This window comes from Leptonotus elevatus, chromosome 4, assembly GCF_054856555.1.
Source record: "Leptonotus elevatus isolate MCC_2025b chromosome 4, RoL_Lele_1.0, whole genome shotgun sequence".
Taxonomy (NCBI): Eukaryota; Metazoa; Chordata; class Actinopteri; order Syngnathiformes; family Syngnathidae; genus Leptonotus; species Leptonotus elevatus.
In genome coordinates, this window is record NC_141242.1 from 2,064,057 (window position 1) to 2,087,435 (window position 23,379).

At 40.6% G+C, this 23,379-nt stretch overlaps 2 protein-coding genes across 5 annotated transcripts; both read right to left on the reverse strand.

The window, feature by feature from the left end:
• Nucleotides 1–1,109: 1,109 nt before the first annotated feature.
• On the reverse strand, nucleotides 1,110–6,819 carry LOC147174970 (opsin-VA-like). Its single transcript, XM_086072763.1, has 4 exons — nucleotides 5,966–6,819; nucleotides 2,990–3,318; nucleotides 2,675–2,920; nucleotides 1,110–1,397 (listed from the first exon to the last, which is right to left on the reverse strand). Exons 1-4 carry the CDS (start codon nucleotides 6,294–6,296, stop codon nucleotides 1,242–1,244), a joined length of 1,062 nt encoding a protein of 353 aa, XP_085928889.1. The 5' UTR covers nucleotides 6,297–6,819; the 3' UTR covers nucleotides 1,110–1,241.
• nt5dc3 (5'-nucleotidase domain containing 3) lies at nucleotides 6,218–23,277 on the reverse strand. 4 transcript variants are annotated; one of them, XM_086072759.1, is made up of 15 exons: nucleotides 22,958–23,277; nucleotides 22,417–22,601; nucleotides 21,794–21,868; nucleotides 21,650–21,705; nucleotides 20,142–20,232; nucleotides 19,923–20,060; nucleotides 15,826–15,886; nucleotides 15,623–15,725; nucleotides 13,515–13,616; nucleotides 13,311–13,392; nucleotides 13,150–13,236; nucleotides 10,597–10,737; nucleotides 10,445–10,509; nucleotides 9,342–9,625; nucleotides 6,218–6,282 (listed from the first exon to the last, which is right to left on the reverse strand). In XM_086072759.1, exons 1-14 carry the CDS (start codon nucleotides 23,187–23,189, stop codon nucleotides 9,388–9,390), a joined length of 1,656 nt encoding a protein of 551 aa, XP_085928885.1. In that variant the 5' UTR covers nucleotides 23,190–23,277; the 3' UTR covers nucleotides 6,218–6,282; nucleotides 9,342–9,387. The 4 variants fall into 4 exon arrangements, with proteins under 4 accessions (XP_085928885.1, XP_085928886.1, XP_085928884.1 ...); XM_086072760.1 differs by lacking the exon at nucleotides 6,218–6,282 and having other exon boundaries at nucleotides 8,702–9,625; nucleotides 19,923–20,033; XM_086072758.1 differs by lacking the exon at nucleotides 6,218–6,282 and having other exon boundaries at nucleotides 8,921–9,625.
• Nucleotides 23,278–23,379: the final 102 nt, after the last annotated feature.

Genomic DNA, 23,379 nt, shown 5'->3' on the forward strand with positions numbered 1-23,379 from the left:
GCAAATCTGGGATTAGATCGACACAATGTATTATTTCCCCTCGCCCCCGTCTGGAATATTACGCATTTGTCGCAAAAGTCAGGTCGTGTGACATTCGCACAGGCGGCAAGAGTAGCTAAGAATTGTAACTCAAAGACGGGTATACTTGTTAGTTTTGAATAATATGACTTCAATTAAAATACGTGTAACAGATTATGCAGGCTCAATCAACGCATGCTTAATTCAACTGTTAATATTCCCCTCTTTTAATTATTATTATTAATAATAAATAATGGGTTGTCTGGGTTTGGTCATGTGACGTTAGCAAACTGAGCCATGATTGGCCGTTACCCGTTTCCTGAGCACGCGTAATGCCGGCTTCAGTCAAGAGTGGCAAAATGTGTTTTTGAAGATATCAATTGTACATAAAAAATAATGACGTTATCACATCAATTATATACAAAATGTAATTTTCTTACTGCTGAAAACGGTTAAATGAGTCAAGCATCTGTTTAAGTGCTGTAATGCCACTTTGAAGAGGGCAAGGTGAGGCAAAAGCAATTTATTTAATGGGACAAGCGGTCAAACAACAAATACAAAATGGGAGCTGCTGTATGCCACATTGCAAAGCCAGACGCTCGCATCCAGACTAACGAGATAGCACGACGATACTCACTAGGCCACGCCCCTTAAAGGCAGGCAAGCAACACATGATTATTACAGTATTTAAAAAAAAAAATTTGTTTCATTACAGTGTCTTGTTATGATATATTATGAAGATAGGGCTATTTTTCTTTCAAATTCTTTATCACAAGAGATTGCTGCGATTTTTGTTGTGGGGGGGGGGGGGGCGGTGGGGGGCTCATTTAATTTCAAAGGCAAAATAATTGATTTGAGTAAATTTTGTTACGAGCTAGGTAAATACAACGTGATCAAGGTAACGCTGTATATCATTGTTATACTTTACAGACCATTATTGCCGTAGTCAAATTTGGTGTCAGTGTACCTAATGAAATGGCCAATGAGAGCCTTGTGGTGTCTATAGCGACGGTCACGGACAAGACAAAGTGAGAAGAACAACACTCAGCCTGTCTTGGATTGCTTGAGTGTGCAGCAGAAGGAGTCCTCTTGCTTCCTTTGTCCTCCTTCTGCTCCTCAGCTGTCAATCTCCCTGTCCAGACCCCCGCGGTGTTGATGGCGTCTGTGGCGGACTCTCTGTGAGTTTGTCGTGGGGGATGTTGGGGGGGGGGGGGGTCTGGTTTTCACAGAGGTAGCACCTTGCTGTGCCTGTTGATCCTGCTGGAGCAGCTGGGCTGGCACTTCCTGCTCATGGGCCGCATGCTGACGCTAACCACGGTGGCGGTCCCGCGGGGGATGTAGCGGCCGCAGGAGAGGATCTCCAGGGTGGCGTCTCGAAACTGACGGGACAAAAACAATGTTATGCGCATGCCGGGCCAGTTGGTGGCGCTGTGACATAGTGAAGAAACAGCATGCAGATGAAAAAACAAACTGCTTCTCCGCCAAAAGTGAATTTTGACATTGATAAACATTACTCGCAAAAAGTGGAAGACTTTGGGCTAAAATGCACTTTAACCTTTACAGGTGAACTTAATTTGACCTGCTGGATACTTTTGACTATCCAACTGTTCAATGTTTCAATAGTTTTTCTCTACGGCAAAATTCACTTCAATTTTCTCCAGTCTCAGCTCAGTGGCCACTTCCTGTTTGATGGTGATGTACTGTTAGTTTGTCTTGACCTTTTCATGTCAAAATATAAACAAGATGACTTTTTGAATAGCATTTTTTTTTAATTGAACCAATAAATCTATAGGTACATTCATGGATCTAAAATACCTGTTGTGAATTCTGCCATATTTGTATGAAAACATTGCTAGGCCAGACGGATTTAGGTAAGGCGCGGTGGCTTGAGAAAAATAAAGAATTGATGAAAGCAGTCGAATCGTAATTACCGTAATGCAATTTCTTCCATTACACAAAATGTCGATTTCTACCATCAGAAAATTGTCTTTTAGGGGAAAAGTGGTGGCACCGTTTCTTTAAAATATCATTTTGCATGATGAAAATAGTCAAATCATAATTTTATTTATTGAGAAAACACATTTGCATTTGGCTGAAATGGTGCCCCGTGTGAGGCCAGATTTTGAAGCGCCATTTTGTAAAGTATCGTTATAAATCATGTGCTTATTGTTAACTTTTGTTGTTGTTGTTTTTCTCCATAGATGTAGTTCTGTGTATTGTACATACTTGTTATGTGTCATGCTATGATTTTGTTTGCTATCATGATTATCAGGTCATGCTTTTAAGAGTTGCCCTGCACGGCCGCACATGCTGCTCATACCAGAATCCAGAATCAAATTTGAATTAATGTTGTGTAAATTCTTACAGTGGGAATAATAATAATTCTGTTTCAACAATACAAACAGAACAATACTGAGCTCTTAAAAGAACAATACTGAGCTCTTAAAAGAACAATACTGAGCTCTTAAAAAAAATAAAAAAATAAAATAGGAAAAAAAAAATAATAATAATAATAATTCTGTTTCATAGGGGAGAGCCGGAGGCGCAGCAGTTTGAGAACAAAACAACAAAAAACTTGACTCGCTAACTTCTGCTATGGCAAAGGAGGACTTGGATTAGAATTTTAAACCCTTTTGTGGGAGTCTGGACTTTTTACCTGCTTGTTGGAGAGGAAGTAGATGATGGGGTTGTACACGGGGCTGGTCTTGGCAAAGTACATGGGCATGGTGGCCAGCAATGGGGGGATGTTGAGCTGCGGGCGCAGCACCACCACCACGGACAGAGCGGTGTAGGGCAGCCAGCACACGAAAAACGCTACGATCATAGCCAGGACCATCAAGATGGCGTGGTCCGTCTCCTTCTGCAAAGAATGCCCAGCCTGCTGCTCCACACTCTTGTTCAACTGAAAAGAAACAAACTTGAGTCGATCATTTAGGTAAAGGCAACTTTTTTGCCGTCGAGTGCGCCGTACCTTCCGCATGGACGCGAGCACTTTGGAGTAGCAGTAGACGATGACCACCACGGGGAAGAGGAAGCACATGAGCGTGTAGAGGATGAGGTAGCTGTAGTTGCTCCATGACCTCTGCTCCCAGGACAGGGAGCAGGACGTTTGCACGCCCTCGGGGCTGTACCCGCTCCATCCCAACAGCGGCGCCACGGCCCAGAACAGGCAGAAGAGCCAGACGGCGAGGAGTCCCGTCACGCTGCGCTTCATGCTCAACTCGCGGCCGGCGCAGGGCTGGCACACCACCTTGTAGCGCTCGTACGACAGCAGGGTCAGTGTGCACAGCGACACCAGGCCTGTGGAGAGAGAGACAGATGCTTGCTCTTCAATTCCGCTTATCCGGGGTCGGGTCGCGGGGGCAGCAGCTTTAGCAGGGAAGCCCAGACTTCCCTCTCCCTAGCCACTTCAGCCAGCTCCTCCGATGGGATCCCAAGGCGTTCCCAGGCCAGCCGTGAGACGTAGTCTCTCCAGCGTGTCCTGGGTCGTCCCCGGGGCCTCCTGCCGGTAGGACATGCCCGGAAACACCTCCCCCAGGGAGGCGCCCAGGAGGCATCCGAACCAGATGCCCCAGCCACCTCAAACTGACTGACTGACCGACTTTTGTTTTATTACAATATAAATGTCAAGAAATCCTTGAGGGTGCGTGGGAGTTCGCCCAACCAGTCCACATGTGTTTTGTGGACTTGGAGAAGGCGTTTGACCGTGTCCCTCGGGGAGTCCTGTGGGGGGTGCTTCGGGAGTATGGGGTACCGGGCCCCCTGATACGGGCTATTCGGTCCCTGTACGACCGATGTCAGAGTTTGGTCCGCATTGCCGGCAGTAAGTCGAATTTGTTTCCTGTGAGGGTCGAACTCCGCCAAGGTTGCCCTTTGTCACCGATTCTGTTCGTAATTTTTATGGACAGAATTTCTAGGCGCAGCCGGAGTGTCGAGGGGGTACGGTTTGGTGGCCTCAACATTGCATCTCTGCTTTTTGCAGATGATGTGGTGCTGCTGGCTTCTTCAAGCCGTGATCTCCAGCTCTCGCTGGAGCGGTTTGCAGCCGAGTGTGAAGCGGTTGGGATGAGGATCAGCACCTCCAAATCCGAGACCATGGTCCTCAGTCGGAAAAGGGTGGAGTGCTCTCTGCGGGTCGGGGATGAGGTCCTGCCCCAAGTGGAGGAGTTCAAGTATCTTGGGGTCTTGTTCACGAGTGAGGGTAGGTTAGAGCGGGAGATCGACAGACGGATCGGCGCAGCGTCTGCAGTGATGCGGACGCTGTATCGGTCCGTTGTGGTGAAGAAGGAGCTGAGCCGAAAGGCAAAGCTCTCGATTTACCGGTCGATCTACGTTCCTGTCCTCACCTGTGGTCACGAGCTGTGGGTCGTGACCGAAAGAACGAGATCCCGGATACAAGCGGCCGAAATGAGTTTCCTCCGCAGGGTAGCCGGGCTCTCCCTTAGAGATCGGGTGAGAAGCTCGGTCATTCGGGAGGGACTCAGCGTCGAGCCGCTACTCCTCCACGTTGAGAGGAACCAGTTGAGGTGGCTGGGGCATCTGGTTCGGATGCCTCCCTGGGGAGGTGTTTCCGGGCATGTCCTACCGGTGGGAGGCCCCGGGGACGACCCAGGACACGCTGGAGAGACTACGTCTCACGGCTGGCCTGGGAACGCCTTGGGATCCCGTCGGAGGAGCTGGCTGAAGTGGCTAGGGAGAGGGAAGTCTGGGCTTCCCTGCTAAAGCTGCTGCCCCCGCGACCCGACCCCGGATAAGCGGAATTGAAGACGGAATGGAACGGAAATGTCAAGAATATGTTTGTTGATGTAAGCCTGAATAGCGCATCACAACAAGGGAAACATTTCTGTTGCTTTAAAAAAGGTCCTATTAAGCACAACGTGCCCCATCAACCATGACTGGAAAAACTCGGGAACCGCCAGGACTGTTTGTAGGTTGGCCAATCAAGAACTCTTGTCAGAGCTCCAATGTTTCTCTGAAGAAAGAGGAGAACCTACCAGAAGGACAACCAACTCTTCAGAAGTCTACCAATCAGGCCTGCATGCTAATGTGTGGCCAGATGGAAGCCAGACCTTCGAAAAAGATACATGACAGACTATCTAAGACTAACTAGGACACTTCAGGGTTGAGGTAGGAATGTACAGAGACATTGTGGTTGAAAAAAAACCTACTCCAGAGATCTCTTAACGTAGAACTGGTGCAGTGGTTGTTGCCCCTCTATTTATCATCATAAGTCAATTTGGATCATTCAGAAATCATCCGGGAACTTCTCGGGGTTCAGGTGGCTGCAAGGAATTTTATTCGAGCATTTATGGCTTAAGCGGATTCGCGGGACGCGATTGACGTCGGCGCGGGAGGACTTCAAATCAAATCAGTGAAAGCAGTCGACAGTGGCATATTGTTAAGAAATATGTTTGTAGACAATTAGGATGCTGGAAATTTCAACGGCTTCGTCACGGAATGGACGACGAATATATGCCACTCGATTCCCCGAGGTTATTCCAAGCATGCGCTCCAGTGTTGAAGGTAAACATACCCGAAGATGCGATATTTGTTTGTTGATTAAAAAAAAAAAAAAAGTTTTTTATGTTTGTGTAAACGCCACAGATGTAAGCTCTGAAATGTTTTGGGAATTCTGTTTCTACCTGCTTCAGGAGCTGAGATATGTTTTATTTTTAATATTGTTGAATTACCAGGAAAACTTCAGGTTTTTGGGGTGGACTCTAAAGTCACCCATTGGTTTTAAAGACATGTTTTGCCAGGCGCTTTAGGCCTTAATGACTTAATGGACCATAAATCCACATCATTTTCAACGTTCTATACACTTCAAATGTACAAAATGTTCATGTTTAATGGCTACACAATATCGCATTCACATGGTACATAATGACTATCCGCATCTTTTTGAGGCCTATTCGCAAGCCGGTGCCGATATCTTGCACACACTCACCAAAGTAGTTGACGGCAAAGCCCTGGAAGACGCAGGCGGCACGTCCGATGAAGAAGGAGCCATGGTAGTTTGTGATGGTGACCACCAGGGAGCCGCACAGACCGATCATGAGGTCGGACACGGCCAGGCTGAGGATGAACACGTTCATGGGGTGCAGCAGGCCGGTGTTCCGCAGGGACACGGTGATCACCAGGCCGTTGTTGAACACGGTCAGCACCGTGTTGATGAACATGAGGAAGGCCAGGATGCTGTAGCCCACGCGGGGGAAGACGGTGGGCGCCTCGGCGGGTTCCGAGCGTTCCGAGCTCCACGCCGTGCTGTTGCCGTCCATGGTGGGAGTGGCAAACACCCGATTGAGTGCGCTCAGCTCCTGGGCCGGCTTGATTTTATCATTTCTGATCAGTCGTGCATCTGCCTGCTCTGCGCAATATAGCAAATTGGATCCTAACAGGATTTGGAGGGAGATCCATTCCCATGAAATCTGTAGCTGTAATGCTAATTGGAAAGTTGAGTCATTTGAACAATAGGGTCCCTAAAACTGATTGGCAGGATGACATTTTGCTGACGTGATATGCATTGTGGGAATATTGGGCTGGAAATGTTTCACTACCCGGGCAGCACGTTGGAAGAAGCTGCAGGCTTTCAAACGGGCCCCGTGCCAGACCCTGAATCAACCGAAAATGCACCACAACCTTTACAGTTGAAAGGAATGCAGTCCTTCTCAAATGGCGGGACGCGGTGGGATGCCAGGAGGACCTCAGAGAACATGATTATTTTTCGCCCTACTAGAATTTGACCAATTAGTTTACTGATGACTTTACTTTGACTTTTGTACTTCAAAAGGGAAGTCAAGTCAAAATTTGTCTTTCTGATTAATATTACGCCTGTGGATTCTGTATTATGAAGAAAAACCCAGCCGTTTTTTTTATCCCTCTGTGGGCAGCCATTTTGCTTGTTATCAACTGAAAATGACATCACAGTGCCTAAGGGCTCAGGTGCTCGGTTTAGTCATGTGACATTCGCAAGCTAAGCCCGCTCGGTACTTTGATGTTCTTTTCAGTCGACAGCCAGTGACAAAATGGCCGCGACCTAAAATGGATAAAAACGTGTGGATTTTTCTGCTTAATTCATACTCCACAAATGCAACAATAATCTGAATATTTAGACAAGTTGGGGTGCATAGAACATATTGTAAAGAAAATGTTTGACTGGACTTTCCATTTAAAGTCCCTCTAAAGTGAAAAGAAATGTCTTGCAAATTTGAAATACCACACAGAAGTTAACAATGTGCCAAATTTGAATAATTGAAAGCAAAAAAAAAAAAAATATGCTAAGTGTCCAAAACTATACTTCAAAATCATGAAAATTGAAACGCGACCTCAGCTATCAGACACTGTGGGCTCTCATGGCCAACAATGAGGCGCTCTAAAGCAGCCACGCCAGATGTATGCTCAGTACACACGCAAGCAGTCACGTCTGACATAATTGATTATCATAATTTTATTTACTTTGTTATTCCGCATTTTCTCTGTGACATGCGCACACTCGCGGTAGACAGCGAGGCACTCTAAAGCTGCCACGACAACCTTCTCTTAACTTTAGATGCCCCACTGTTCAGTTTGTGAGTTAAACAACTTGTTGTTGTCAAACAATTCTCATGGAAGCCCAGACCGATTCTCGATTTTCAGAAATACTGTCGGCAGCAAACAAAACATTTCCTTGCTTGTTTAATTCCACACTCGATGGGAAGGCAGCCACCCGACAATATGTATACAAAGAATTACAATGTCATTAATATGTCCCTTTTAAATATTCAAATTATTGAAATAACTGCTAACAACTCAAATCTACAGCAACACAAATAAAATTAAAAGAGGTCTCAACAAATAATTAAAAATTCAAGCATCTTTCTGACGTAAAGTAATCAAGCCATTTCTGCAAAAGTAAACATGAGGACAAACCTCAAGTGCTGCCTTCACAGCTGCCTGTTTAAATACAGTAAAAACCACACGCAAAAAAAAAAAAAAACTAGCTAAAATGTGAGAAAGCAGTCAGTAACCCAGTACAGTATATTCATGTGCATCACTTTACAATCAAATTAGGACAAAAATCATCATTACAAGTCAGACATCCTGTGTGATAAAGCTATTACAAGTGGTCGTTAAGGCAGCTTGTAATGTAAAATGATGCGTATGAATATTACAGCAGTAATGTGAGGTGAGAAAAACGAACAGAAAAACGTTACCAGCAAGAGTGAATGTGACGCTGCCTGATGTTAAGATATTGTGATTGCATCGATTATTTCTAAATAAAACTCGCTTGAAAAATATGCACACATGCGCACATTTTCAGGGGCGGGCAAACTTTTGCACTCAAGGGTCACATTGAATTTTCAAAATAGAAAAGATGGGCATAGATGGGGTTTAAAAAAAAAAAAGTCAAATACTTTATTTTAATCATTTATATTCATTATCAATGTATTTTTTATCTATAATTAATTTCATTCTATTAATTACCATTTTTTTATTAAAAAATAAAAATGTAAATGCATAACAAAATCAAAACAATTTAACAATGAGATACATTATTTTTAAATGAATAAAAATGAAAGAATACATTTCAACAAACCAATTTTGGAAATAAAAATGTTGATTTTAATGTAACGACTATTAAGGGACTCTTAATTATTGCATTTCATTTGAATAAATACATTTTGTAAAATTAAGGGCTTTTTTTAAATTAATGTAAAAATTAAGAGTACTCTGGATTTATTTTTGTAATAAATCTAAATAAAAATCTAGTCTTGTAATATTAATACAAATATATTGCACTAATTGTATTTTCTTTTTTTAATTCATTGATAATGTAAATGCTCAGTGGGCCAGATTACATTAAAATTTAAAAATTATTTTATTTTTTATTTTTCAAACAAATGTAAACAGCGCTGACTTGAATTACAAAAAAAGAAATACATTAATTCTAGACACCTGTAATATAAGTTGCATTAAATTGTTATTTTTTCTTTTTTTAAGAAAAAAAACAAAAAACTAAATTGGTCTTTTTTCTAAAAAACAAAAAATGCATTTCTTCATTTTTATTTTTTAAATACATTTAAAGATCAAGAGTCCTGTAACATTTGTTGAGTTGCATTAGCCTTTTCAAAAAAGAAATAATTGAAATGTACACTTGTCATTTAAAAAAAAATACATTTAATAATATAACTGCTCGGTGTGCCAAACTAAAGAACGGAGCAGGCCGCATATGCCCCATGAGCCATACTTTGCCCACCCCTGCCCAGGAATCTAAAAGCAACAGATGGATTACAAGTCGTTTCAAGTTTAACGGAAAGTAAGAAAGATTTTTGTTTTGTTCGTACCTCGCAACTCCGCATTGGAGACGGAGGGATACACGTTTGTCTGACTTTAGCAGGGACTCCGGTCCGGTCCGACGGGTGTCTGCCCTTGGCCGAAGGGGGACTCGTGCTGCAGGGGGGTCCGTCGCGGGAAGAAGGTGTGCTGGAAATCGTAGTTGAGCAGGCAGCTGATGGACGCCATGTAGATGTCGGCGAAGCGCGAGAGCCGGCGCGAGAAGTACGTGGGGTTGTGGTACGTGCGGAACAGACTCCCGAACTGAGGGTTGAACATCTCCTTGGTGTGCGGCCTGCCGGAACAAAGAGAGGAATTCTTGACATTTTGACAACTCAATTTACACATCGTACGTCAACTCAAACAAGGCAATATTGAGGGGTTTTTTGGTTTGTTTTTTAAACAACTTGTACTAAAATTACCATCAATGGGAATACTGACGAGGAGCGCCGTTGACGTTAATTGCCGTTTATTTATTTTTTATGGGAATGGATTTATATAGCGCTTTTCTAGACAGTCAGACACTTTACAATGGAATGAATACATTATTATATATATATATATACATATATATGAATATATATAAAATATATATATATATATATATATATATATATATATATATATATATATATATATATATAAATATATATATATATATATAAATAAATATATGTTAAAAAAAAATATATATATATATATATATATATATATAAAAATATATATATATATAAATAAATATATTTAAAAAAAAAATATATATATATATATATATAATAAAATAAAATAAATGTTTTGCATTTTTCCATTGGCTATCATTAGTTTCAGTTTTCCATTTAAATGAACGGAGGGTACTGCATGCCTAGGTGGCGCTATTGAGTGATTATTTTTTTGCATTTATCCATTGTATAGCATTATTTCTACTTTTCCATCTAAATAAATGGAGGATAATTCCAGATAACACTTTTCCATATAAATTTCAACTTGCTTCAAAAATTCAATTTTATTAAAATATTGAAGAAGCGATGACGAATTGTACACGACGTATACGGACACACTCACAACAAACCCACATTGATGAGAGTCCCAATTGCAAAGTCAAATGCTATTTTACCTCATGGCTTCTCGTTCTCGTATCCACTCCTCCACCACAGCCTGAGAGGCGGGATCTCTGTGAACCTGCGTGTGAGCAGCGTGGCGTGAGGTCATGACCCTTTACAGGCACATCATGTCAAGTGTGAAGACGCAAACGTGATGGCCTATGACCTGCATCTGCTCGATGAGGCCGGTCAGCGCCTGCATCCAGCTCACGGTGTGCACGTACTCCTCCGTGTTCATGATCTTGATTTCCTTCCTCAGCTCGGGGATGATGGCGCCTGTCCTCCAGCCGTGCTTCAGGGTTAAATCCTGAACAGGGAAAGACCAGCTGTGCGGCAATTCTCTTGGTTGCAGTGCTTTCAAGCGTGGACGTGGGCTGCCCGATCACATTTCAGGCTCAATGTGTTGCCATGCCAATCTAATCCGCCCAGGGCCTTCACAATCAACAGTACTGATTCATTTATGTAAAATAAAATTAGCAATGAGACTTTTTTTTTTTTTTTTTTTTTTTTACCTGTACACCTTGGTTATGACGTCAGCATTTTCTGACTGGTCACAGCAAAACTTGATATTGCCAACTTCAACTAGCAAAACGTCTGTAGTGGTCCACGCACATGATATTATATTAAACTCATTCGATGACCTTTCCAAAGCAGAGTGGAAGCCATTTCACATCATTTTGATTGCTCTTTCTTGGCTTCGACCTTTTCCCGTTCTTTACTAATCAGCAAAAGAACATGGGCTGGTTTCACCAAAAACACAATTTTCTGACCAAAAAGCGGAGGAAATTTTTTTTTTTTGTTAAGTAGTCCAGTAACCAGACGTAATGAGAATGAATGATTAAATTAAAAATTAATAATTAAATATTCAAAAAATGTCACAAGAGTGCAGATTTTTAAGTTGTCGGAAAAAGAGACGAAAGCTAGATGAAGAAATTCATAAAATGTCCATAAAATTGGAAAACATGTCAGAGAATTGAATACAAAAAGGCACAAAAGAAAACATTCAAAAACTAACCACAAAATGTCCAAAAACAGAAAAAATTGCCATAAAATGTCCACACAAAAAAAGAAGAAGAGAGGCAGAAAATTGCCACGTGTCCATAAAATGTAAAAAAAATTGACAGGACTGTAGAAAAGTTGGAAAAATTAATGAAAAATAAAGTATCAACGCACACAAATCCAAAAACGGAAGATAGAAGAAAATGAATCTCTACATATTGGATGCTGCATACTTTTCTGTTATGGTGCAACTCCAATTCGTTTTTGGGCCCTCCGCACATTAAACTAACACTAACACACTGTTTCCTTCATCACACAATGTTCAAAGGTTTTGCGGCTCCAGACACATTCGGGGTTATTTATTTGGCCTAAAATGGCTCTTTTGACAGCCAAGGTTGCTGACCCCGGGTCTATCCCTTGCGGATCACAACACAATTCTTATATACATTGTGAACTGCTCTGATGCAATGGCACAGTTCTGAGCTGTTATATTCCATTTTTTTTATATCATCAGTGTTTCCATAATTACAACATTATTACGCAGTGGATTAAGTCGCGTAACGGGGGAACTTGGCGATGCGCAGGAACTTGCAGTAATGATCCCCGCTGCTGTACAACCCACACACCGGGGATGCCTGTAAACTGCAGCAGGTGTGTATTCGCACACGCACACTGATGATGCTCCATCTTCCTAAATAAGCCAGGCGACGTATTTGACAGCTGGCCGCCAGCCACCGGCGGCGAGGCATTGTGCCAGAGATGTTAACTCCGCCTTTCATTAACATCACTTAAAGCTGATCACACGCTCGTTCGCGTATTAATAATGCTGTTGTGGCTGCAAAACTAATGATGGCCACTTTAGGCTCAGAGACAGCTGCTGGCAATCTGCCAGGATGCAGGTTGAAATACGCCGCAGTGGCAATAATGGCCGGAGGGATGGCGGGTATTTATGTATATGCCAGGAGCGGAGGTGGCAAATCCAAATCCAGAGAGTGGAAACCCTGCCACAGTTCGGCTTTAGCCCCTGATGCTAGCTAGCTAGCTAGCTCCCTAGCAGGTAAACGAGCACCAATGGAGCTAGCTCGCTAGCTAGCACCTGGTGTTAAAGCCGAACTGTGGCAGTTTCTACTTTTTGAACCTGGATTTGCCAGGTACTGCATATAAGTTACATATATGAGTATATAGCATTAAAATGGCTGCCATACAACCCAGTGCAGCACTAATGAAATGGTGCTCTTATTCCCCCTCTCAAAACACTCCATACGGTTGTGTAAATGCTGAGAGATGCTGTCATTTAGCCAAAATGCCAAATTTCTTCTTTCTTTTTTTTTAAAACCCTACTGTATGGTTAACCGTTGTGCAAAGCTGCCCCCTGGTGGCTGTTTGCAGCACGAGGATGACATCTCAGCAATCTGATTGAACTCAAGAGTCAGTCTATGGGGCTGTCTTGACATCATTATTGCTACTATCACTATGACATCACCCTTTTGTGGTGAAAAGGCCAATAATTCTTCACTGATGATTGAATTAGTAAACAGTGTTAGTGTTGAAAACGTTCACACAATGTCCATCGAATTGAAGCCAAAAATGCGGCTAATTGTTTACAATCGATTTAATGATGTGATTACTCTTGTTTTTATGAAGTAAAATATTCTACACTGCGCTCACACTTTGTTGCATTCAAGTCAACTTTGTCGCAATGAGTTCAGGTGTTTCTTACTGCCAAGTCGCTGTAGATGTGATCGCCAAAGTAGAGCACTTTGGATCCTCTCCAGCCAGTCAGTCTCAGGAACTCATAAAGGTTTCCCTTGAGGTGATTCCAAACAAGATTTATTTTTAAAAAGGGGTTCCATGCAGGTGTGTTCATGTGTTTCTTTTCACCTGTTTGTATATCTGCCCTTTTTCCAACTTGTGAATTCTGTCCCACAGTAGGGCACCTTTGTCGGTAACGCGCCTGAAAGGCCTGCAACCACAAATAGTTCTGACTTTTAATAATGAAGCAATCCACATTTGGGGCACAGCTTGTGCTGCGAGGATAAAAAAAAACGATGGCCCGCACACACACAGAGACGCAGACGCACTTACTTTCTCCTGTCGTTGAAGAAACTGGGTTTGTCAGCCTGAACTATAACTACATCAAACAGGTCCCTCCAGTCCTTCCCGACGATGTAGTTCATGCCTCGATCCCTAAGGAGGGCAAAAAAAAAATGGCGCCGTTACTTTTTACGGAGGGCGACGGCTCATCGCGCGGACACATAGTCTTGAATTTCATTGGACATTTCGACCTGATAAAATCGCCACTGGACAAATGATATGAAGCGACCTGTAATATTCAAACACTTGCCTTATACAGTAGTAAATTGAGTTGAAAATTTCAGCTGTCAGAATGTGTGACTTTGGCTTTTAAAGGAGTCAGGTTTTCAAAGTAAAGTTACAAAGGAGGGTTTGGCTTCCATGCAGCGTCACAATTTTTTTACAGTTGTCACAAAATTGCAACGAAAAATTCAGCTGTCAGAATGTGTGATTTTGGCTGTTAAAAAGGTTTTAAAATAAGCTTTCAATGAATGGTTTGGTCACTATTTTTTAGCTCTCATAAAATTACGTTGAAAAATTTGTGAGCGTGGATTTTAATGGAGTGTTTGGCTTTTTTTTTACAGTTGTCACAACATTGCATTTAAAAATTCAGCTTTCAGAATGTGTGACTTTGGGTTTTAAAGAGGCTTCCATGCAGCGTCATGATTTTTTTTTTTTACAGATGTCGCAAATTTGCATTGAAATGTTCTTTTGGCTGTGAAAGCATTCAGGGTTTCCAAAAAAGCTTTCAATGGAGGGTTTGGAGGCTTTGCACAGTCACAATTTTTTAGTTGTGATAAAATTGAGTTGAAAAATTCAGCTGTCAGAATGTGTGACTTTGGCTTTTAAAGGAGTCAGGTTTTCAAAGTAAAGTTACAAAGGAGGGTTTGGCTTCCATGCAGCGTCACAATTTTTTACAGTTGTCACAAAATTGCATCGAAAAATTCAGCTGTCAGAATGTGTGATTTTGGCTGTTAAAAAGGTTTTAAAATAAGCTTTCAATGAATGGTTTGGTCACTATTTTTTAGCTCTCATAAAATTACGTTGAAAAATTTGTGAGCGTGGATTTTAATGGAGTGTTTGGCTTTTTTTTTTACAGTTGTCACAACATTGCATTTAAAAATTCAGCTTTCAGAATGTGTGACTTTGGGTTTTAAAGAGGCTTCCATGCAGCGTCATGATTTTTTTTTTTTACAGATGTCGCAAATTTGCATTGAAATGTTCTTTTGGCTGTGAAAGCATTCAGGGTTTCCAAAAAAGCTTTCAATGGAGGGTTTGGAGGCTTTGCACAGTCACAATTTTTTAGTTGTCATAAATTGAGTTGAAAAATTCAGCTGTCAGAATGTGTGACTTTGGCTTTTAAAGGAGTCAGGTTTTCAAAGTAAAGTTACAAAGGAGGGTTTGGCTTCCATGCAGTGTCACAATTTTTTACAGTTGTCACAAAATTGCATCGAAAAATTCAGCTGTCAGAATGTGTGATTTTGGCTGTTAAAAAGGTTTTAAAATAAGCTTTCAATGAATGGTTTGGATTCTTTGCATGGTCACTATTTTTTAGCTCTCATAAAATTACGTTGAAAAATTTGTGAGCGTGGATTTTAATGGAGTGTTTGGCTTTTTTTTTTACAGTTGTCACAATATTGCATTTAAAAATTCAGCTTTCAGAATGTGTGACTTTGGGTTTTAAAGAGGCTTCCATGCAGCGTCATGATTTTTTTTTTTTACAGATGTCGCAAATTTGCATTGAAATGTTATTTTGGCTGTGAAAGCATTCAGGGTTTCCAAAAAAAGCTTTCAATGGAGGGTTTGGAGTCTTTGCACAGTCACAATTTTTTAGTTGTTATAAAATTGAGTTGAAAAATTCAGCTGGCAGAATGTGTGACTTTGGGTTTTAAGGGAGTCGGTGTTTCAAGGTAAGGTTTCAAAGGAGGGTTTGGCTTTCATGTGCGTTTATGATGTGTTTTTTTTTTTTTACAGCTGTCACAAAATTGAGTTAAAAATTTGGGACACATAATTATATTATACCACATGAAAATATTGGCTTAGGGTGATTTCGGTTAGCAATTACACCCGAAGGTGCGATACCCCTCGATGTGACATGTGTAACATGACAAAGCGCTCACACAAAGTCAAAGGGGCTGTTTGTGATAAGGAACATCTTCTTCCCGTGCTCGTGCAACTTCTTCAGCACAGCATGGCTCTGCTCACCATAGCAAATGTATTTCTCTGCAAACACAGACAATGGATATAAAAAAATAGCGACTTTATGAACATTGTTTGGGCTCTCTTTGACATGCACTTTTCTGTTAAAAAAAGGCTCATTTACCAATATCGGCCTCCACCGCTCGATACATAATGCCCTTCACGTGAACATCTCTGATGGCTTCCTGTGAGGAGGAAAAAAAAAAACTGTCAACATTATGACTCCTGTGATGTTGCGTTAGCATTCAGCTGCAAGAGCAACACACTTTGGCTGAGAAGCACAAAGAAAGCGCTTCTGTGAATACTAACGAGAAAGAAGATGAAGACCGCAAGCTACTTCAAAGCTATCACTGCATCCGCCAAAGTGCTTTTTGAACGGTGACGCTTTTGAAGAGGGCTGCACAACATTGCTGATTTGGGACATGAAAATGGATGAAAATATGGAGCAGCTGGAACACCTTCCACTCTTCTACAAAAATTTTCATTGGCGAGGGGTCACTGAGACTGAGAGAGGTGTTTAGGTCAGGACTCTTCAATTCAAATATGGCATAATGGGATTTGCTTTTTATGTTAATACCTCTGTCCATACTGTGTAAACAGACATACTAACAATAAGAATAAACGTCAGCATTTTTCCTTCCTTCCGAGTGGTGTACGGGGTTGGTAACGGCAGAGTGATATTTCCTCTCCGATCTGCTCAGAAGTCAGAAATCAAAAATGTTAAACCTCTCCAACATTCACGAGCTTCTTCCAAAGCTTCCACTATTATTCTTTCTTCCTATTTCATAACGCTGCTGCCTCTCACAGGTCCATATTGGTGCGACAAGACACGTCTGCTTTGCGGGAGGAGCCTAACGAGTGGCACACTTTATTAATTCATTCACTCACAGCCATTTTCACTAAAGCAACATCCTTCGCTCCCGGCTTTTTCACTCGATTTTGGAATGATTTTGCAAGGCCCACTGAATATATTGTGCTCTATTGCTATAAAAACATGGAACCTACAAAATGAAAGATTAGAGTCTCTTCTTTCATCAGGAAAAAAAAAGTATATTTGTATCTGTTTCCGTTTCGCAGCAATTAGCATTAGAATATAGCTAAGTTTCATCATTATTCACAAATCTGCTTAAAACACTGGGGAAAAGAGCTTTTTGCAACATGGCCCTGGTTGATCTCTTATACTCTACTGCCACCTGCTGGCCGTTTTTGTAATAACGGCCATTGCTTCAACCATTCTCTTGAGTTCAGAGGCTGCATCAAAGCCTTCTGTATGCTCTAAGATATTAAAAATATATATTTAAAAAAAATTAAAAAACAGAACAAAAACTTATAAATACATCTTTGGAAGCATTGTAATATTTAAAATAGAACATAATTATATGTTTTTGGGAGCAAATGAGTTAGGGATGTTTGATACCACTTTTGTTCAGACCGATACTGATATAAGTTACCGATAGCAATTGCCGATACCACTACTACATAAAATTCACCCAAAAATTGACAGATATTTTAAAGGAAGACCAATATATTCCAATATTGTATTTTTCCTTAAAAATAAGAATAGAAATGAATGGCAACGTTCTATTCCTCTAATTTCTCATTTCTAGTTTCTGATCGTAAAAAAACGGCCGCCCGATACCTTAAAATAAGACTGGTAGCGGCACCAATACCGCAATTGCCCATTCCTAATTCATTCTATTTGCTTTGACTATTTGCACCAGTTCTTGAGTATCTTTAGGTAGTCAAGCTCGCGCCTGTGGTTTGAAATGAGGAACTGTCAAAACGGTGACCTTGAAAAGTCCTGAAAATTGAAACAGTGTGTGTGCGTGTGCGCGTGCGTGTAAGCTTTTAATGACAGCAATCCATCAAAGATGATTGAACGTCACACAGAATAAAGGGATGACGAATGGTGTTGGGCTGTGATTGCCGTTCTCTTTCTGGAGCCAGCAGCGCAGATGTCCAAAGGAATGATTGCACGTTTATAATTAGACGCTGGTCGCGGCAGCTAAAATTAGCACGCCATTGGACGCTCGGCGAATCACACACTTGTCGCTAAACAACGGTTGCGTGAATGGCTCCGTTTGGAATGTGCGTACACCCGCGGGATGAATCACGGCGGTGCAACTTTAGCCAAAACTGAGCTAAGCACCTGTTAGGGCCCTGTTATCAGAATGGGGCCCCCAAAAGCAATTAACGCGCAACAGAATCTGGAGTCGTATTTTTTTTATTTAATTTTGGGGGGGGGGGGGGGGTGAGGACTACAGTGAACACTTGCAGTGAAAATCGAAGAGTACTTAACGCCCATCTACTCTAAAAGGTTTGTAATTGCCTATAGATGCCACAAGACGGCGGCAAAGCAATCTTTTGTCCACTAGAGAAGGCTATGGCCTGATTAAATGAAGCTCCGCCCCGCAGTTCAACTAGAGTAGTTTTCTTAATTTAGACATGGCTTTGGCCTGTGCTGGCATTCACATTAAAATGTTTTTGGATTAATGTAATTTGTTTTGATGTAAATCTTACTAAAGATATTAAACAACTCATTTGCTTTATAAATATTTTTTTAAATATTACCATGCTCCCAAAGACGTTTAAACGTGTTTTTTTTTATGTATTTATGCTAGAGCATACAGAAGGCTTTGATGCAGCCTCTGAACTCAAGAGAATGGTTGAAGCAATGGCAGTTATTATGAAAAACGGCCAGCAGGTGGCAGCAGAGTATAAGAGAGCAACCAGGGCCAATTGCAAAAAGCTATTTCCCCACTGTTTTAAACAGATTTGTGGATAATGATGAAACTTAGCTATATTCTAATGCTAATTGCTGCAAAATGGAAACAGATAGAAATACACTTTTTTATGAGAGTAGAGACTCTAATCTTTCTTTTGGTAGGTTCCATATTTTTTAGCAATAGAACACAATATTCTGTGGGTTTTGCAAAATAAGTCAAAATCCAGTAAAACAGCCCCGAGAGCGAATGGGGTTGCTTCAGTGCAAATGGCTGCGAGTGAATGAGTTAATAATTGTTTTAAAAACATTTTGTTTCGCCTTGTTTCAGGCACATGAGTATTTACTCAATAGTTTATTGTTTATTTTACATAGCGGTGTCAAAATGAGTGTGTTCATTTTTAGTTAATTTAAAGTTCCTTTAACACGACAAATTTTTTTAACGAGCGATTAATGACCGCCCCTTACTTGGAAAGCCTGTACTGGGGGAATTTCAGTCGCAACGTAGCAATGTATAGCAGTAATAAGTTTGATAATAATGCATATATTTGTGGAGACTAGGGTCAAGTTGTATTTTACCATTTTAAAAATGTGCAGAATTTCACAAGTTACTTAATGTTAAAGATTAAACAGCGCTTAATATGAAAAGAAAAATGCACTGAGCTGTCACCAATGTCTTACAAATGCAATTATGCCATCTAGTGGCAGAAAAATGACCTCAACACAAATCAATATCACACTCGTTTTTTACAGTTAAGTACAATTTTAATTTTAACTCAATTTTATGAATTATTATGAAATTACTGTATCAATGACTAAAAGATGCAGCCATATTTCTATTAGTTTTTCCATTTTTATGTTAACAAGAGTATGAAAACTTGGAAAGAAAATGTTATTGTACATTTTATTGTACATTTAAAACAGATATAAAATTTGTGATTAATCATGAGTTAACTATTGATGTCATGCGATTAATTACGGTTACAAAAATGGAATCGCCTGACACCCCTAATTTTATTTAACACTCTGTTGTTGTCCATTTTAAATTATTTTTCTATAGTGTATAAGGGATTTTCTTTACGGTTACATGTTACCATTCTTGCAAAATGAATAATTTTTGCACTAAATCAAATAAATCAGATGACACTTTTATAGTATATTGTTTTACAGTGGGCAGCTGGTCAGTAGAGGGCGCTAGGGTGCAGCCCTAAAATCACCATATTACTTTCCTTGAAGACATAAATAAATAACAACTGTTGGCACAAGACAAATATTTCAAAATCTATATTTTTAGATGAGCAGGACCTGTTTTTTATGACATCACATCTGCTCCGGTGTGCACACATTTTGACCAACTGACTCTCGTTATGTGCCGTCGGCGATAAGAGAGTCAACAATGACTGATCCGTAATCGATACTAGCGGCCAGAATATAGGTCACCTAACTCAATTTTGATTTAGGCATGGGCCAGCTCTGTCCAAGTGTGCAAGATATTTCACCTTGACGTCTTTGTAAAGGTGCACGGGCTCGTAGTCGATGTTGTGCTTCATGAAGAAGTCGTTGACGCACGACAAGAGGCTCATCTCTGGCAGCGAGAAGATATCCATGAACTGTTTCATGGAGTGACCGTGAGAACTCTGCGGGAGAAAGAAAACTGGCGTCCCATTCTTACCGTGGTAGCACGGCGTTCGGCGCGTCAGGGTGGGATCGGGTTTTACCTTGCCGTAGAAGTCGCTCATAATGTCAAGAGGGACGTGGCAGCCATCGTACATAGCGATGACTTCCTCGTCAGGGACTGGATGAAGACCCCTAAAGATGGAGAAGGACAAAACCGGCGATTCGTTTTTTTACTGCAACTAAGTAAATACAATTGTATTAAAATAATACAATATAATTTTTTTTTTTTTTTTTAACTGTCCAATGTATTTTGTAAACAAACTAGTGCTGTCAAAGTTAAAGCGTTAACTAATTAATTAATCACAAAAAAATTAGCGCATTAATCATGTATTAACACAGATTAATCGCACTATTAAATCCGGCCACGGATTATCCTATATTTTGATAGCAGATGGTTACGTTAAAGGTAGCACAGGTTGTGTTTGAGCAGTAAACATAACGACATGCATTTAAGTAAAGCATTTAATAAATCTTTGTGTATGACATTCAGAATATGTGTTCATGTCAAACTATCGAGGTCTCTTTTTTGTCCATTTTAAATTGTGCAAGTAATTAACTGATTAGAAAAAGAGGAGGATGAGCATGTGCAGTGCATCAGAAAATGTTAATAAAAAGCCTTTTTAATTAAGTGATTAATTGAGATTAATCTAAATTCAAAGATGTGATTAATCTGATTTAAAAAATGTATCGTTTGACAGCAATAAAATAAACCCTCAATAAATAAAAACAATTAACAAAAAATAAACAAATACAGAGTGGGCCAAAAGTAGGTAAGTAAATAGTAAGTAAAATAAAAATTAAATATTAATATTATAGCAAAAATATATTTTGTAAATTAAAAATATAATAAACAAATAAAATTAAGAAAAAAAAAAAAAAAAACATCCAAATAAGTCTACAAATCTAGACTAAGTGCAATTTCTGCAGAAATTGTGTGGGAATGCTGAAAGCTGAATGTTAATAGACGAATGCTTATGAAGATAATGGAAAGGTAAATTATGCGAAAATTACAAAGTATTAATTGTAGTTAAAAGAATAATGAATAAAAAGAACACTTGAACATGGAGGCATGAAATTTATATGGAAAAGTGTTATCTGAAAGTATCCTCCATTCATTTAGAAGTGGAATTAATGATATCCAATGGAAAATGCATTCCCCCAATAAAAAGTAAGTACATGTTTTTTAAATGTAAAAAAAAATCATTATGCTGTAAATAAAGGCCTATGAAAATAAAGAAAAAGATAATTATTATATTATCAAGTATTGTCGCTCTTCAATTAAAACAAATAAATCTGTAACTCAATATGCTCTTTTTCTTAATCTGAATAAGTGTGCCTTGGACATAAAGAATTTAAAAAATCCATGCTTTTTAAGGATCTGTGGTGATATGATGTCGAAAGTCTACTCTAATAATGATTTGTTATGGCAAAATAGCTACCTTAAGCCCTTCATACATAATCCTTGAAAATGACTATTAAAATGTCCTTAGCAACAAAAATGGGTCTGCAGTGTTGACAGACCCCAAGCGAACTCGCGTATGGCTTGAACCTGTATACAGTCCCGAGCTGGATGTAGTGGAAGGCGTCAATCTTCATCAGCAGTGCCTATCACAGCAACAGCGTCAGCGTTCACGAGACAATAATGTAGTCGTTATTCATTTGGATGGGACGAAATCAAGTGAAGAGTTCTTACTTTCTGAACATCAAAGTGAAGGCCCCTCACGGCAAAATTGGGAATGTACTCATAATCCCGAAGACCCTCTGGATACTGAAAGTGAATCAGATGTTAACCACATAAGAAAAGCAGTGATAAATAACAGTGACAAAATTGAAAGTAGTACCACTTGGTATCCTAAACACTAAATGAATATACAGTATTCGCCTGCTATATGGCAGCTTATGCTCACACCCACACGACAGCACATATTTTTAGGAAGTCCTTTTATGGGCTTATACAGGCAAGTCCCAATTTAGAGTTGCGAGCCTTGAGTGTGCGGCCACAGTTTCCCACAACACGCGGAGCACCACTGAGTTCTAATGACAGTAACATTTATGTTCATTTAAGTGTTGTACAACATGTTAGCAATAAAAAAAGCTAGTTTTCCTTCGACGAAATGACGACGTTTGATTGAATATTCTGATGTTCATAAGTCTGTTTTGTTGTGTGCTGATTTTGCTACCACAATGTTAAGTCTTTTGCATTTTGCATTATACATTAGCATTAAACTGGTTAACTTCCATTAGACATGGTTTGGTTGGAACATTTTGGTGTTGAAATGCTGTTTAATTTACGTTTTGTTTATGTGTCTCACACACCCTGTGCTTGCTTATGAGAATGTCCCGTGCTATGTTGAAGATGAGCGTGTGCAGGTGACTGGAGTAGAAGGCCAGCGTGTAGTCATAGTCGAAGCCGTAGACCTCGGTGTCCCGCAGGCTCATCTCGTTGTTGGCGAAGATAGTGTCGGGGTCCACGGAGGCGCTGGAGATGGACGGCATAGCATCTGAACCGAGAGACATAACAAAAGACGTTAACGTTGGGGGGGGAAATGACTGTAAAAGTTGGCTAAATCAAGTAGCATCATTTATTTGACCAGGATGCCACAAGACTACTTCTGTCTTAATAAATCCCTCAATCCATTCCAATTTTTCACACCAAGAAGGTGGCAAAGCACTACTTTTGTCTAGATAAAGCTCCTCAACTCAACTTCAACATAGTTCGTATGCCCTAAGATGCCACAACATGGCGCCAAAGCAATACTTGTATTCTCGGTATTCTCATTCTCACCACATTGTGGCATCCAATCATGACGAACGGCAGAGAAAAGGTAAGAGTCAACTGTTATCCATTGTTCCGTACCTTGAGTGTGTTTTTTAGTGCGGTTGTAAACAGACCACAAGCTCTCTGCCGAGCTGCCGCACACAGACGAGGCGCAGTCGGTCCGAGGCGAGAGAGACCGACGGGAAAGCAGTTCACTCCGCCCGCGGGACACCGCGCCGAAATGGTGGGAAGCCTTTAAAACGTGGCGACAGAGAAGGGTGGCCTTCCCCTGCGCCAGGAGACACGACAGAGGCGCTGACAAGGGCGCCATTGTTGTTGGTTTCAAGGCAGCTAAATTGTTCCGCTTGAGCGACACGAGCGCGGATGACAGTCTAGGCTCAACTGTCACTAACCTTAAACTGCGTTGACGTCACTTCCGTGTTTGGCGAATCCGCAGCCAATCAGCGACTCGCTTCTGAGCACGAGCACAAATAAAACTATGAAAAATAAGATGATCATTT

What these genes read in the sequence shown, in the direction of transcription:
- nt5dc3 (XM_086072759.1), bottom strand. Translation starts at nt 23,189, where the DNA reads ATGGCGCCCTTGTCAGCGCCTCTGTCGTGTCTCCTGGCGCAGGGGAAG. An exon ending in TTCACTTTGATGTTCAGAAA is followed by an intron (nt 21,706 to 21,793) that starts GTAAGAACTCTT and finishes TTGCTGTGATAG; the next exon opens with GCACTGCTGATGAAGATTGA. An exon ending in TTCTTCAACGACAGGAGAAA is followed by an intron (nt 13,393 to 13,514) that starts GTAAGTGCGTCT and finishes TTGTGGTTGCAG; the next exon opens with GCCTTTCAGGCGCGTTACCG.
- LOC147174970 (XM_086072763.1), bottom strand. Translation starts at nt 6,296, where the DNA reads ATGGACGGCAACAGCACGGCGTGGAGCTCGGAACGCTCGGAACCCGCC. An exon ending in CTTTGCCGTCAACTACTTTG is followed by an intron (nt 3,319 to 5,965) that starts GTGAGTGTGTGC and finishes CTCTCTCCACAG; the next exon opens with GCCTGGTGTCGCTGTGCACA. An exon ending in TGCTCGCGTCCATGCGGAAG is followed by an intron (nt 2,921 to 2,989) that starts GTACGGCGCACT and finishes GTTTCTTTTCAG; the next exon opens with TTGAACAAGAGTGTGGAGCA.